This window comes from Hypomesus nipponensis, chromosome 28 (assembly GCF_054491055.1).
Source record: "Hypomesus nipponensis isolate SF chromosome 28, ASM5449105v1, whole genome shotgun sequence".
Lineage (NCBI taxonomy): Eukaryota > Metazoa > Chordata > Actinopteri > Osmeriformes > Osmeridae > Hypomesus > Hypomesus nipponensis.
The window spans coordinates 12,080,001-12,089,373 of NC_140388.1; the positions used below are offsets into that span (position 1 = coordinate 12,080,001).

Genomic DNA, 9,373 nt, shown 5'->3' on the forward strand with positions numbered 1-9,373 from the left:
TGGGGCAGATGCCATGCGCCCGGAGGCGTGCAGACCTTCTGGAGCTGAACGAGCCCTGACACCACAGTTGTGGAGCCTGACATGCCAACTTTGTGGCTAACCGCCCTCAGGGTACGCGCTGCAGCTGCAGTTCTGTGGCGCACCAGCGGCTATCTGGATGCGCGTGTATCATGTATGCTGAAGTCTTACTGTTGAGGCCAGGGGCGTTGTTAGACCCTTTTTACTGGGGCACGTGCACCAGTATAAATCATTTGTGCCCCAGTAAAATCTAAAGTCTGAGTTTTAACAATTTACTTTATTAGTCAGTGCATTCATTTATATTGATAATCCTGGAAAAAAATGTATGCACAGTATCCAAATCAACGCTTGTAAAATCAAAGCAGTTTTACCAAAAACGCAAATGATGCCCGCAGAATTCCATGTCAGCGCGCTCTTCTGATCTTGCCGAATAGCCACTGCAGCGCGCACACACAAGTCCAGGTGTGGCCTCGGCACACGATTCAGAATTGAGGTAGGCTAAGAAAACATTACAAAACTAAAGAAAGTTTCTAAATGATAGGCCTACCGATCAACATATTTTGACTAAAACATAAAAACTTCATAATTACATGAAGCTCAAAAAACTGTATTTGCACTCAACTGATAGCGGAAAAAAACGTGAGCTTGCATTATATTGATGTCCCTGCCATGGCTGATATCAAACTTGCGTCCCTGAACTGTTGTATGGTGGGATAAGCAAGGGAGATTTCTATAGCCTAGTAGTGCATTGTGCGCATGAAGCTTGAAAGAAAAAAAGGGATATGAATCGGGGCCTGTGCCCCAGTAGAGTTTAATGTTTTACAACGCCTCTGGTTGAGGCCTGGGTTCAATTCTGACCTTGGCCTTTTGCTGCGTATTGTCCCCTTTCTCCTTCTCCCTATCTTTCCTGACACACTTCACTTAAAGGTATGTGTATTATTAAACTGTTCAAAAAAGTATGACAAATGCCAAAGAAATCACATCTTAAAAGCAAGCAGCAGTTCTTCTGAATGTTTGTTTATTCTTGTGCGGAACCAGATGGGTTTCTACCCCACATGTTCATTCACCAAATTAGTCTGGGGTGATTAATCACATGTCAGTTCCACCGGCTGCTCCCAGGTCACACGCGATGCACCTGCTTGGCGATTCACCCCGTGACGTCCTTGACTGTGAATCTGAACAGGCCGCGACGTTCACAGTTACACAGCAACGTTTGAAACCAGCTTCCATCGACGTAGGATTCGTTGATGACATCTTGTCAGAAAAGGCCATAGGGAAATTCCAGCATCGAGCCTAGCTGTCATGGTTGTGTGTTTGAGGATTCAGGCTAACAACACTAAAGTGTTAGTTGAAGCAGGGACCCTCATGACTCATTCACATTCCACCATCACATAACCGAAAAAAAACGTCAGACGATAGATTTAAAAAAAATTGTATTCGGAAACCAACCAAGCAATCCTCCCCCCCCCCCCCTCCTCCCACCTCTTCTACGAGGAGATAATTAGGCCTACATCTCGCCGCCCACAGACGCTGAGTCGTGGCTCCGTGCTGTGCAGTGTCCCTGTCAGTGTTGGTTGAGATTCACATAGCCGAGCCGTCAGCACCGTCCACCCACTCACTTTCCCTCTCCGTCGCTCCTGTTTTTGCCGACCGCGGCGGAGTCCTATGAGAAGGAAGAGGGCAGCGGAGGTCCCCAATGTCCGCCCCCGGAAGCGAAGTTACGAGTCTCGCTGGCAGTCAGAGTCCATACTTCATCTGCTTACCCCGGGGCTTTGCTGAATCCTGTGGGATAACTTTCTAACCTAAGTCTAAGTCAGGGTGGAAGAAGAGCTATCAGGAAGACTGTTATTCAAATGTGGTGTGAGATACTTTTTTATAATCTGTTAGACAAATCTGTTTGCAAATACTTGTGCACACGCACACAGTTTTTTCCCATGTGGTCTGTGTGCGGTCATTCATAAAGGATAGCTCAATGTGAAATAGCTAGCCTCGGGGGGCCGGGTCAATGAGGTAAAGAGAAAGTACACAGAGCAGAAAGCACATTAATCACGTCCACTCTGACCAGAACACAGCCAGGAAGCCAAGTGGAAAAACCTTTCTCCGTCTCTGAGAGAGTCCGTTTTCCTCTGGTGTTTGAGAAGGGCATTATATTAACTCTCATCTCCCATCCTGGCCATGGCTATACGGCTTAACCTTTCAGCTGAATTAACGACCATGATGCAGCTGTGCTGTATCTTCACTGGGGTGTAGGGCAGTGCGAGCTGTGCTCAGAGGAGTCAAGGACATTTATGGAACAGGATTTGGATTAGGGTCGGAGGTCAGAGGGGAGGCGATGAGGTCATGAACAGACACTGTGCGCCTCTGCGGACGTACTGTGTTGCACGTGAAATCCCATCTTTGCTTAATGAAATGTGATCATATTACCTAAACCGTAATGAATTATATTCCTGAGCTGGATGATGACTCCAGACAAGGGGAATGAACTTCTGTGCATCTGTTTGCGATTTACTGTGCACACTTTTGATCTTTGATATTCTGCTGACCCTTCTGTTCGTACATTGCTTTAGATAAAAGCATCCGCTAAATGAAAAAAAAAACGGACGAAACAACGAGCCTCGCTTTTTTGTTTTTGTTTTGTATCACGTGGGTCATCTCCGGTCCCCTCTGCCTTCCGCTTCCCACCTGAGCCCTCTACAGACACACAGAGATAACCCCTCCTCTTTCCTCTCCCTGTCTAACAAGATCCCCCAGTCTCTGCCAGCCGACTCAGTCATCTGGAACAAACCCCTCTACTCAGACAGACAGGCTGCCGGAAAAGGCCTGAGAGAGAGAGAGAGACAGACAGACAGACAGACAGACAGACAGACAGACAGACAGACAGAGAGAGAGAGAGAGAGAGAGAGAGAGAGAGAGAGAGGGAGAGGGAGACAGAGAGAGAGAGAGAGAGAGAGAGGGAGAGAGAAGGAGAGGGAGACAGAGAGAGAGAGAGAGAGAGAGAGAGAGAGAGAGAGAGAGAGAGAGAGAAAGAGAGAGAGAGAGAGAGAGAGAGAGAGAGAGAGAGACTGGTCTGACAGATCTGTGTATTCTCTCCTGATACCATATGATATGTCAGTTTCTCCTGAAACCTGTCAGTGACCCTGAGACGGAGTCCTCTCTTAATTATCTGACGGGTCTTTAGTCTCTGGCTCGCTCAGGTGAGAAACAACAGCTGAGCTCCTGTGTGTTGGTGTGTGAATGCACACGTGACACCAACCAAAATCTGTGACACAAAATTGTTACACTTGGCTTGTTTCCTTTTGCAGTTACAACAAAACCAAGATTTCGTCAGATGTATTTTTTGAATTTGCCTGGTTAAAGTCAAAATGCAATGAATAAATTAGGTACATCGGGACCATAGTGGCCTGCATATCTTGGTGCTGTTATCATTTTGAACATACTACTAAAGATAAAAGAATATGCAATGATTTCAAGTAACACATTTATTTGATAACAATAATAATTATCATCACAATTGACCACAAAAATTGCAAATAGTCAAATAGTAATAATTTGAGGCGAAAACAATAGTCCTAAAAAATTGAGGCAAAAATATTTGAGGCAAAATATTTCTAGCCAAAACATTTAGAGCTGGGAGAAATCTGATTGCAACATCCCATCTCTGAAACAGTGTAACAACAGTGTAATAACAACATAGTAAACATGTAATAACAGTGTAAAAATTGTAATAACCACAACAGTGTAAAAACAGTGTAACAACTGTGTAACAAGTGTAACAACAGTGTAACAACAGTGTAACAAGTGTAACAACAGTGTAACAACAGTGTAATAACAGTGTAATAACAGTGTAATAACAGTGTAATATAATAACTGTGTAATAACAACTGTGAAACAACAACGTAAAGTTATTTTAGGTTATACCTGCTAAAGTTATCCGCCTGCCTGCCTGCCTGCCTGCCTGCCTGCCTGCCTGCCTGCCTGCCTGCCTGCCTGCCTGCCTGCCTGCCTGCCTGCCTGCCTGTCTGTCTGTCTGTCTGCCTGTCTGCTTCACCAGGGAGCTTGTTGGGAGGGGGGCTGGTGGGTGGTAATCGTGCTTTGCTGACGCTCCGATGCTCCCTTCAGCCCCAGTTTTAATGAGGCTGCGGCTCTTGTTGCGATGCTAAATCTCAGTTTATTCCTCTGCAGTGGCCATGCCGCGTGAACACTTCATTAGACTTCTAGTCTGATTTGATCAAGCCTGTATATCCTCCTGTATCGCAAAGGCGTAGCAATGGCCTTCATCAAGCATACGAATATCACCATTAAAATGTCTGGAGTCCACTTGGAACGGTTTGTCTTTTGAAACCATTCAGATGTAACTATGCATGTCCTTGGATGAGTTATGTTCGCTATATATATATATTGTGATGCTTCAAGCCCTGTTATTTCACTGTAACAATCCAATTACAGTAGAAACATTACCATTCAGCTGGATGCAGCTGTTGTAAAGACTGTGAAGCTTACAAAACTCACATACGAACATCTAACAAGAGGGAAATAAAAGACGGTTTGTTTGTCACCCCAGTCTCACTGGCTCTTTGTTACCTTTCCCCAAAACCAAGTTTGATGTGTTGTAAGAAGACAGCTAGAAGCATTGTTTTTCTTCTCCTGTTTTTAAGAAAAGGTAACGACACCACTATGGTAAAAATAGCCCAGAACACGCAGTTTAGGCGCACACCTCAGTGGAATACTAAACAGACTTTTTCTGGGAAACCACGAGCGGAGGCACCTCTACGCCTACCCTGACATTTCTCTAGGTGAAAGTATAAAAGTATAAAAGTATTGAGTTTCCACATTAAAGGATGAGACTGGAAGGGCATTTCTCTCTCTCTCTCTCTTTCTCTCTCTCTCTCTCTCTCTCTCTCTCTCTCTCTCTCTCTCTCTTTCTCTCTCTCTGAGATGAGTACTAATGCGTTGCATCATGTATTATGGAACACTAGCTCCTTCAAGGAGCACCTCATATCATGAGGTCCGGTGCAGAGATGGAACTGTACGACACTTTGGCTACCAAACCATCTAAGAAGAATGTGACACATTAACAGGAAACGTCCAATTGTGTTGTATTTTTCTAAGTTAACTCATCAACACTTTAACTGATGATTTTCAACATCATTGATAACAGTTCTCCTTACGGTTGAGCTGCTTCTCACTCACTCACACACACACTCCCCCCCCCCACACACACACACACTTTCATACACACCTAACCCCTCCTGTAAGTCCATTACAGGGAAGAACCAGAGTCTCCAGTAAATATACTTGCTGCTGTAAAAGCTTGAGGTTGCAAAGGAAATATCTCACCTTCCATAAATCACACTCTCGCCTCCTAGTCAAGTAAAGACCATGGGCAGCTTTCAGGGTGTGGTGGCTTTAGATTACCTTCATAGACTTAAACCTGCAATACCTATAACATGGACATTACTGGTAGCATCGTGGAAAAGGATTGCTGGAACATAATTGTCTTGAAGGTAGCAGGCCACTCCAAAATTTGAATTCCTACTGGCACTGAGCTGTTTGTGTTGCTAGACAACTCCAACACAGCCTGTTTCGTCATGTTTTGGGTGTCATTTTTGTAGGGGGAAACTCCAAAGACAGACATACAATGTTTATTCCGGTTTACATCTAGTAAACTGGTACAGCACTGTAGCTATGTTGGCCTACTGTTCTTGAAACTGGATACATCACAAAACACATTGTTTGTGCATCGGTTGAGGTCGTTATTATTATTATCTCATCTTTTATCTTTTATTGTTATTATTGTTAGCTACTATCTATTTGATAACTGCACTGTTGTAAGTAGTTTAGCGGCACAAAGCTTTTTATTGTACTTGTATAGTTGTGTATCCTAAACTTGAATTGAATTGTTGCGGTCATTATAATTTCCATATTTTGGCTTTTCACAAACCATAACTCACCGCATAGTTGTTTTAGCTTTTTAACAAAGGTGCCACTGCCATCTTGTGGTTGAAAGTGGAACTGTAATCTAATATTTTCTTCCCTTCTTACTACAATACAGTAGCCCAACTCTAACCCTAAGGTTCGTTCTCTCCAAGGCCGTAGCCATTGAGTCAACATTGGGGAGGACACGAATATTTTTTTAATGATCATTTCGGACATCATGGGTGGTCGCCTGTCGTAGCGTAGCACATTTATATTTTTATATCAATATATTGGGGGGGACATTTTGACCAGATTTGAATATTGGGGGTGAAGTGTCCCCAATTTGTATTAGGATTACGGCCTTGGTTCTCTCCCTCTGCATCTTATGCCAGTTGACACCGTTTATCAGTTACAAAATCAAAACATTCCATAATGAACTATAACGCTGCACAGAACTAGCAAGTTTACGTAATTGTCAGATGAAAACTTGCTGGCTAACTTTAGCTATCTGTTTATTGTGTTAAGGTACCTGTTATATTATTACCATCATTTGCATTGACTGGTAATCAAATCACATGGCCAATACCACCTATCCACATAAAATTTGATCTTATTCAACAATCTCCACTCCCAAAGATAGATACAGTTAGCACTAGCTGACTTAGGATCAGAATGGACATAATGGATGAAACCTGAAGGTGGCAGTATTGCAACTTTGTTGATGTCAGCTACCGTGAAACATCAAAGAATAAGACGTTACCCCGCCCTCCAACTATGTCCGGTCTGCATTTGTGGCATGAAACACGTAAGACAAACCGACACGAAAGGAATATTCAATCTGCATTAGATGAGACTTGTCACTAGATTCAAAAAACAAGACCATTTTTCTTTTCGGGTGGTTTACATCGTCCGAGTTAACATGGTAAGTGCCTAACGTTAACTATAGTACCTGGTGTCACTAGCTAAGGTAGTGCTAACTCTTGACAGCTGCTGTTGTTGAAATTGAACAATATTTAGGACATTTAATTGTTGATTTGCGTTGGATCAGCTAGCTAGCTAGCTGACAAACTCGAACTGTTTCAAGTTGTTCTTGCTGTTGTCATAATTGAAACTCTCTTTAACTTAGTTTTTCTTTCTTGCAGCGGTTTCTCGGCTAACGTCGCAAGGCCATCCCTTCCGGCGGAGCTGATAGATGGGGGACGTGTCACTTAAGGATGGCGGATACAAACAATGATGTCTGCTTTAACGTTGTGGCGTTACACCAGCGGCCGTGTCCTCGGCGGATGGGGGCCGCTGCTGTGTTTGCTGTTGGGTTCCCTGGTGGCCCTGTTGCTGCCCTTGGTCGGGGAGGAAGACCAGTGCTGTGTCGCCCTGAAGGGAATTGCTCTGCTGCGGTGCCAAATCTGGGGCAAGGCTTCGCGGCCGACAGTCCAGTCTACCAGCCTCACTGTCCCCTTCACCGCTCTTGACGTGTTGCCTCTAAGGCCCAAACCGAGTTTAGGTAAGCTATAGTTATTGTAAGCGATTTTTGTTGTTGTAAGGTTAACATTTAATCCTCACGTGAGAGCAGTGGTGCCAAGTTTAGGTAAACAAAAGTTTTTGTAGAGATTTGTCTTTAGATTACCAGTATTCCTTGTATTAGAGGCACCAGTTATTCTCTTCAGGGTGGTTCGGAGTGGTCTGATTGTAAAGTGGATGCTAATTTCAGAGACCCAGCTCGAGTCGCAAGCAGCCCTGGTGCAGGCGGTGGAGATGAGGAAGCAGGGGAAGAGAGACAAGGCCCACAAGCTGCTGGTGCACGCCCTCAACCTGAACCCTGATTACGTGGAGGCTCTGACGGAGCTGGGCACCCTGCTTGAGGAGGACAAGGACGTGGTCCAGGCAGACCACCTCTACACCAAAGCCCTGGCCCTCTCGCCCTGCCACGAGAGGGCTCTGGTGAGCCGGGACCGCACCCTTCCCCTGGTGGAGGAGATCGACCAGAGGCACTTCGGCATCATCGACAGCAAGGTGCGCCGCCTCATGTCCATCCCCAAGGGCAACTCGGCCCTGCGGCGGGTGATGGAGGAGACCTACTACCACCACATCTACCACACGGTGGCCATCGAGGGCAACACGCTGACGCTCTCCGAGATCCGGCACATCATCGAGACGCGCTACGCCGTCCCCGGCAAGAGCCTGCAGGAGCAGAACGAAGCCATCGGCGTGGACGCCGCCATGAAGTACATCAACACCACCCTGCTGGGCAGCGCCGGAGCCGTGACCGTCAGCGACATCCTGGAGATCCACCGGCGCGTGCTGGGCTACGCCGACCCGGTGGAAGGAGGCCGTCTGCGGACCAGCCAGGTGTTTGTGGGCCACCACATCCCCCCTCACCCCCACGACCTGCAGCGCCACATGCAGGAGCTGGTGCAGTGGCTCAACTCGGAGGACAGCCTCCAGCTGCACCCGGTGGAGTTTGCCGCCCTGGCTCACTACAAGCTGGTGTACGTCCACCCGTTCGTGGACGGAAACGGCCGCACTTCCCGCCTCCTGATGAACCTGGTGCTCATGCAGGCTCGCTACCCGCCCATCACCATCCGCAAGGAGCAGCGGGCCGAGTATTACACGGCCCTGGACACGGCCAACGAGGGAGACGTCAGGCCCTTTATCCGCTTCATCGCCAAGTGCACCGAGATCACCCTGGACACGCTGCTGATCGCCACGAGCGAGCACGCGGTGGGGCTGCCAGGAGCCGGCCCGCACCAGGCCTGCCCCGACTGCAAACACACCATCCCTGTACACAACTGACCAGGGGGGAGGGAGGGAGGGAGGGAGGGAGGGAGGGAGGGAGGGAGGGAGGGAGGGAGGGAGGGAGGGAGGGAGGGAGGGAGGGAGGGAGGGAGGGAGGGAGGGAGGGAGGGAGGGAGGGAGGGAGGGAGGGGGGGGAGGGAGGGAGGGAGGGAGGGAGAGGGGGGGAGGGAGGGAGCTGAGCCTGACTTGTGGGGGTCTGTGGTGTGTTTATCAGTGTGTTTTTCAGTTCATTTATGACAGCATGTCCATGCACCTCGAGGTGAAGCTCTTATTATACAAACATGGTTACCTCCTCTCTTGTAGATTTCACACATGCTGCTTGCTGCTGCTGGTTTCCTGTGTTAGTTTGAGCTGCAGGAGGTTTTGCAGGTTGAATCGCGAGTTCGACTAAATACGTTATGGAGTTACTTGTGTGCTTATCAAATGATCATGGATTGATTAGAATCGTTTCTGATGTCAATTAAGTGCCATAACAATCTTTTCACTTTCAACTGGCGGTACTCTCCAGTCTAAAGACTACTAACATTTTAGAGTTCTGTAGATAATATTTGTGACGCATTCTCAATCCATCTGTTTCATGTTTAATGTTGCTTGATAACTTAGGCCAATAACAAATGGAGTTGTAAATGAATATATTAAGTATATG

At 46.7% G+C, this 9,373-nt stretch overlaps 1 protein-coding gene across 1 annotated transcript; it reads left to right on the forward strand.

Moving 5' to 3' along the window:
* The first annotated feature begins 6,672 nt into the window (after positions 1 to 6,672).
* Positions 6,673 to 8,731, forward strand: ficd (FIC domain protein adenylyltransferase). The gene is made up of 3 exons (XM_084694964.1): positions 6,673 to 6,856; positions 7,077 to 7,435; positions 7,643 to 8,731. The coding sequence occupies exons 2-3, from the start codon at positions 7,165 to 7,167 to the stop codon at positions 8,722 to 8,724; spliced, it is 1,353 nt and encodes a 450-aa protein (XP_084551090.1). The 5' UTR covers positions 6,673 to 6,856; positions 7,077 to 7,164; the 3' UTR covers positions 8,725 to 8,731.
* Positions 8,732 to 9,373: the final 642 nt, after the last annotated feature.

What these genes read in the sequence shown, in the direction of transcription:
- ficd (XM_084694964.1), top strand. Translation starts at nt 7,165, where the DNA reads ATGATGTCTGCTTTAACGTTGTGGCGTTACACCAGCGGCCGTGTCCTC. An exon ending in AAGGCCCAAACCGAGTTTAG is followed by an intron (nt 7,436 to 7,642) that starts GTAAGCTATAGT and finishes TGCTAATTTCAG; the next exon opens with AGACCCAGCTCGAGTCGCAA.